The following is a 6361-nucleotide window of genomic DNA, read 5'->3' as shown; positions in this document are numbered from 1 at the left end:
GGAAGGAAGGAAGGAAGGAAGGAAGGAAGGAAGGAAGGAAGGAAGGAAGGAAGGAAGGAAGGAAGGAAGGAAAAGCAAAAGCTAAGGTAAACCTGGTACATCCAGTCCAGCTGTGTGGTGCTGTGTCCACCAGAGGGCAGTCTAACCACCCATTCTGGGGAATGCTTTCTTTTTCAGAACCGGGAAGGTGCAATGCTTTCCAGAGAGCTGAGAAACTATTTTTTTCTCCAGGTTTTTGGATGAAAAATCTTTATAAAATATATTACTTTATATATTAATCATTATAAGAAATTTGTTGTAACTTTTTCTTGTGCTTTATCCCACCATTTTTGGTCATTGTAGGTATTCGTTTCATCTGAGACAAATGAATGCAGCTTTTTCATCATTTTTTGAGAAAACTGTACCAAGGAAGTAAGAACTGTCATAGTTTATGAATCCATGCTTTCAAATAAAATGTGTTGCCTTTGCGCTGGAGAGCTGAATATGCTTGTTAGAGAAAATGTAGATGGAAGAATGGAAAACGCAGAGGATTCCCTCGGGCACCCCACCCAGTCTGTGCTGAATTACTCATTCCTGACTGGCATGGAGACATAGGCAACAAGTATTGGCCAACAGCTGAAGGAGTATTTGTAGCACTTCATAAGTGAGAGACGGTTAAAGTCTTCTGTTTATTTGGGGCCCCGCTGCACTGACTTGGGATCATAAAATTCTTATCAAGCTCTCAAGTAAGAATGGATTTGTTCGAGTCAAAACAAATCTATCAAATTCCCAAGTCTGTGCTTTTAGGGACAAGGAAGAGAGACAGTGTGCTGGAGGAAATGGATTTGCTGATGGGCAGGCCCCTCCCACAGCAGTTAAGCACTATGCATGGCCAGGTATCTCACATAGCCCACCTCAGTTTAAATTAAACATCCAGAGAGGGTGAAGGCCCAGAATAGAGACACAGTAAACTTTACCCAAGATGGAGTTACAACGGCCAAGTTTAAAGTAGGGCTCAAAGCAACTATAGCTAAGGGCAACAGTTTCTATTGCTAACTGCATTCTAACCAGAAGTACAGATAGATAGGGTCTGCTGATCCCACGAAGAATGGGGTAATAAATCACCCGAGCTTCTAACTGTTTTCTGAAGCCTATTTCCTTATCAGAGAGCCAGCCAATTCCTCGAGGTGCTAGATAAAACCCCTGGCGTGGGGCCAAGAGGTGGCTGGTGGTTGAGGAGCTGGACTCCCACATCCCCTTCTCAGCTGCCCTCTCCTGAGACAAAGAACATTCCCATTCACCGCACCCTGGACACACACGCTCTTCTTCCTGCTGTGTTCTGGGGTTTCCACGCTCTCACAAAGACCAAGTTTCAGAGTAATAATTCCAATAGGACATTATTTATGCTCCTTAAAAAATTGACATTTGAGCCAGCAGGTGGTATGGTGGATAAGGGCGCTGGATTCCCACATGGTTTGACCATGGTTTGAGTCCCGGACCTGGTGACTTGCTTTCTTGCTTTCCCTTTCTCTCTCTCTCTCTGTCTCTCTCTGGTCCAATTAAGAAGTACTTATAACAAATGGAATCAAATAAATAAATAATTCTTTTTAAAACATTGACATTTGACAAATGGGTGGTCGCTTAGCAGTGGCACAACTGGACTCACCTGGAGAAGTTTCTGGGTTCAAATCCCAGGTTCTCCCCATGTATGCCAGGAGCATTCATGCCCATTGATGCAGGCCAGCTGAAACGGCTCTTGGAAGATAATGTGGCATTCAAGGAGGTGCTCAGTACAGCTCTTCTTTTAAGAGAGAACCTGCTGCAGGTAGCACAGCCAGAGGAGGGCCTTAGCTGTCTCACCTGCAGCATTTGCTGTAGAGCACAGTCCCGGCCCGCTCTCCCAGGTGGCTCCCAGCTATTGGCTGTGCATGGCAGTAGGGCTGGTGATGGGCCACTCTTGACCACTACAGTCTCCTCTGACAGGCTTCTTGGCTCAGGAGGTTCCCACTGGCTTGGTCAACATTTTTGGCTGTTGCTATGCAATCTTCCTTCTCCCCCCTTCTCTTTCTGGTATCAGATCAGTCCAAAGGCTCTCCTTTGTCTTTGTTAGATATTTCCCCTAAAGAATTGCTTGTAGTTCTAATTCAGTCATGGTGTCTGTATCCCTGAGAACCTAAATGGACACAGATGCTGTAATAATTTCCACTCTCTTCGTCACAATCAACACAGATGCTTCTGTAGGTGGACTATTTATTTTGATACATGTCCGATTAGTTAAGCCTAAAGAGTTTAGATCTTTAAGTCAGAGCAGTTTGCGAGCACTTTCTTACTGTTCCTGCTCTTTTATGACTCTTTGGATTCTCAGGAAGTTCCTGGAGGAAGTTAGGAGTCAACACTGCAGATATGAGGGTCATTGTGACTCCCTCCCATCCCCATCCCAGCACACCAGCACCGTGTCATGTCAACTTGACCTCTGTGTATTTGACCGATCCTTCCTCCATTGGACACACTCTCTGCCCTATTCAGCCTGATAACTCTCCAGCAGACTGTAGTAACCTCCTGTCTGTTGTGTTCCTGGTCAATATCCAATATCTGGTATCATCTCCTGCTCCCCCCAACTCTTCTTTATTCTGCCAGTGTGATATGAAGCCCCTCATACCACACCCTTGCACATTACACACCTTCCTCGGTAGTTCCCTGCATCTACCTTCAATTTATACTCTAAGTGAAGGGCCTTCACCGGCAGGGCCCTTCCTGAATGATCCAGTTTCAGTATAACCACCTACATTTATTATCTTTCCAATATTCTTCTCCCCAACCTTGAACTTCTTGCTCAAGCAATACTAAACCTCTTAAAGTTTTCAGACTGTGTCAGGCAGAAGGTGTGGGTGTACCTTTACGAACAAATTTCAAAAATGAATAAGTCTCCTCTCTTTAATTTAATGAAATAATAATATATAGTTAAAGAAACCCCTCAGCTCCTGTTCTTGCTCTGTCTCACTAGGACTGCCCTTTGGCTTTGAAAGTCCAGACCTGATTTGTCAGCACAGCATAAAATAGATTAATCTCTTAGGACAGACTCATGTAAGCCAAATTTATGAGACTGACATGACAAATCAATGCTAGTTTATGAATTTACAATGAAACAAAAATAATCATGCTGACCAAAAGAGCAGAACATTCATGTCTCTGTGACCAGCACTTTCTCTGCCTGAAGGTAAAATTTAATGTCACATAATGAGGGGATGGCGTGATACACTTAGGGTGAGGGGAGTTTGATATGGATTTCAGATGCCTATTGGCAGCAGGTGAAGGCTCGTACCAGGGACAATTTCATCAGGGGATCAGATAACTGGGCAACTGTTGGCTACAACTCTCAGCATGTTTTGCTTTCCCAGGATGGACTCATCAGTGGGCCCGGAAGTTCCCCAAATCAGTCGGCTAAGGCTCTTTCATTTCTGACTGGTCACTGGCCAAGTTTTCACATTGTAATTCTGGTTTTCAAGGTTGTTATGACCAAACCTTCTTTGAAATGAGAAGTTCTTTTCTTGGATGTATTAATACACAGATGAGGTTAAAAATCTTCTCTTGCATATATCTTTAAAGTAAGTTGTTTTTGTTTTGTTTTTTGGTTTTTTTGTTTGTTTGTTTTTAATTTTTTTGCCTCAGTGGTTTTTATTAGCATGATTAATGCAAATTTACTATTTCAGAAATGACAGTGTTCTGACATGACTTATAAAGTTGTGGGGTTCTCACTAAACACATTTTTTTTTAAAAGCTTTTTTTTTTTTTTTTTTGTGAGAGGTTTTCACTATAGGACGCGTGCGCTCGCCAGACAGACAGAGAGAGACATAGAGACAGAAAGCGAGAAATCACCCCCCAGGGGGGATGGTCACGCCGCAATCCCTTCTCCTCCATTCTCCTCTCGGGATCTTGGGCACGCATGCACACGCGCCCGGCGTGAGTTTTAAGCCACCGGGTCCGGGATGCAAACCACAGTCGACTACGTGGGAGTCCAGCGACATAGCCATTATGCTAACTGCTGGTTCCCAAAAGCTTTTTTTTTTTAAAAGGAAAGCTATGCGAGGTGATGGATTTTCTAATTAGCTTAACTGTGATAATTATTTCAAAACATGTATCAAATTATCATACTGTATACCTTAAATATATACAATTTTAATTTTTCATCATACCTCAATAAATCTGGGAAAAATTTATTATGATTTAGATATCTCCCCAAGAACTTTATCTATGTATTATCTCAATTTTACTTGGGATTATTTATTGAGTGCCAGATATTGTACTGGGCATAGAGGATGCAAAATAGACAAGAATTCTAGTGTCGCAATAACCTGAAGCAGGATATTTGCTTGGTATTCTTTCTCTCCTTGGCTGAATACCACATAATGATATTCATGTTCTCCTTCCCTTGGGTTTAAAGTACAGAAATATACAATTAAAGTTCTATCTTGTAATCAGTGTGCAAATAGTTGAGTCAATTCTATTCTGTTTGATTTTTTTTCATGAAGTTGTTTGATGCACTAATTAAGCTTCCAGCTCATTCTTTCTCTAAGGTAAGGTCAGAGTGGCCTGATGGAAATTGGGTATGCAGGAATAAGAGAAAATAACATAAGAATCTTTAGGGTCATTCTTTCAGGTTTGTAAAACTCTACAAAATCATTCTTTTTTCCTTAAAAGTGTGAGGCAGCATGGATGGCTTGGAAATGTTCAGCAAATCTTGCTTTGCTCCTATAAAGGTCTGTTTTTCAACTATCTGTAGGCCTAGTTTTAGCAAGAGTGAAGTTCCTTGTACAAAATGCTTGGGACTGGAACTTTTTCAGATTTTGACTTTTTTTTTGGATTTTGAAGTATTTCCATATACATAAAGAGATATCTTGGGACCCAAGTCTAAACATAAAATTAACTAATGTTTCATATACACCTTATAGACATAACCCAAAGGTAATTTTGTACAATATTTTTATACTGCAGCATTCTGTGACACATAATATAAGTCAGATGTGGACTTTTTCACTCACGGCATCGTATCAAAAGTTTCAGAATTTGGAGGTTTTTTTTATTTCATATTTTCAGATTACGGATGCTCAACCTGTACAGAAATGGGACAAAGAAATGTGGTATTACCTGTTGAAGATAATTTTATTGTTTTATCAGCTGGACTAGGGAGAAATGTTCACATGTTGAAATATTCACTTTGTAAGCTAAATAATGTGATCGAATGTATAAAAGAAAATGAAATACAAAATATTAAAAAAAAAGATTTTCACTACTAGCAGTCACAGCTGTCTTTGACTTTTCTATTTTTTATTCTTTCTTAAAGGTTTGAAGTGTACTTTTAGGGTGGGCAGAAAACCCAAAATGTGCTAATCTGAAACTTTGGTTGTGTGATTCCTAGTTATTTATAGGGTAAATTCTTCATTTAATCAAGGAAGCGGGAGTTAAAACAGCACCTTGAATTTTGTCCTTAAATAGGACTCTGTTTCTCAGGCTGATGTAACAGCTCACGTAACTTCAGCATGGAGAGTTAAAATACACAGGGCAGGCTTCAGAGGTTGTTTGCTTTTTTGAGAATTTGATTTTTATCTCAAGGGCAACCAAAGACTGTGAAGTAAATTCAAGGGTTAGCAAGGCCAGGGTAGGTACTGGGATAAAACGGTGAGCAAAAAGAAGACTCTGCGCCTTCCATCGTGAAGCTTAAGGTACAATGGCAAATTTAAATACCAACTTAACAAATACAGAATTAATAAAAAATTTCAAACGAGATTGGAGCTGCTAATGGTATGGATATAGTAGGAATGTGAGCCTATACTGGAGTTTTGACATAGGGAAAGCTTGCTTGAGAAAGTGAAGATAGAATTAATTCAGAGGGGAAGGAATAAGCTTGCTAGGCTGGGAAAAATGCCCCGTGGAGGGGTGTAATTTGGCACATTCTGGAGAACTAGGGAAAAAAGGTAAGCACTTTACCTACGACTTTCTGAGACATCTAGGAGAAAGACTCGGGCCTTTTGTCCCATAGCGGCTGCCATCCGCCGCGGCTGGCGGGACTCCGTCGCAATGATTCCTGGGAGTTGTAGTCTCTCCCTGAGCTCGCAGGCATGGCGGCCTGCAGGGGCGGCGGAGCGGCGGCGATTGGCGTGGGCCGGGTGCTGCGGAGCCGCTAGGGCTCTGCTCCCTGCGCCGGCCTCGGTCGCCTGCGGTCAGTGGAGCGGGGTTTAGAGCGGGGACGTGGAGTGGGCTCAGGGCCAGGCTGGGGCAGGTTAGCTTGGAGGTCACAGGGACCCCGGCGTAGGCACTCGAGTTGGAGGAGACTGCGGGGCCGGCACGATCCGGGCGGGTTGGAGGAGACTGCGGGGCCGGAGGG

At 42.4% G+C, this 6361-nt stretch overlaps 1 protein-coding gene across 1 annotated transcript in view; it reads left to right on the top strand.

The window, feature by feature from the left end:
• Window positions 1–6069: 6069 nt before the first annotated feature.
• MRPL19 (mitochondrial ribosomal protein L19) overlaps window positions 6070–6361 on the top strand; it is a 5608-nt gene continuing 5316 nt past the window's right edge. Inside the window, 2 exon segments of the mRNA XM_006172305.3 lie at window positions 6070–6152; window positions 6154–6196. Coding sequence (XP_006172367.1) covers window positions 6096–6152; window positions 6154–6196 — 100 coding nt within the window. The 5' untranslated portion in view covers window positions 6070–6095.

Source organism: Tupaia chinensis, unplaced genomic scaffold (assembly GCF_000334495.1).
Source record: "Tupaia chinensis unplaced genomic scaffold, TupChi_1.0 Scaffold000316_1, whole genome shotgun sequence".
In the NCBI taxonomy this organism is placed as follows: Eukaryota; Metazoa; Chordata; class Mammalia; order Scandentia; family Tupaiidae; genus Tupaia; species Tupaia belangeri.
The sequence above is the reverse complement of the archived record's forward strand: the minus strand, read 5'-3'. Positions and strand labels throughout refer to the sequence as shown.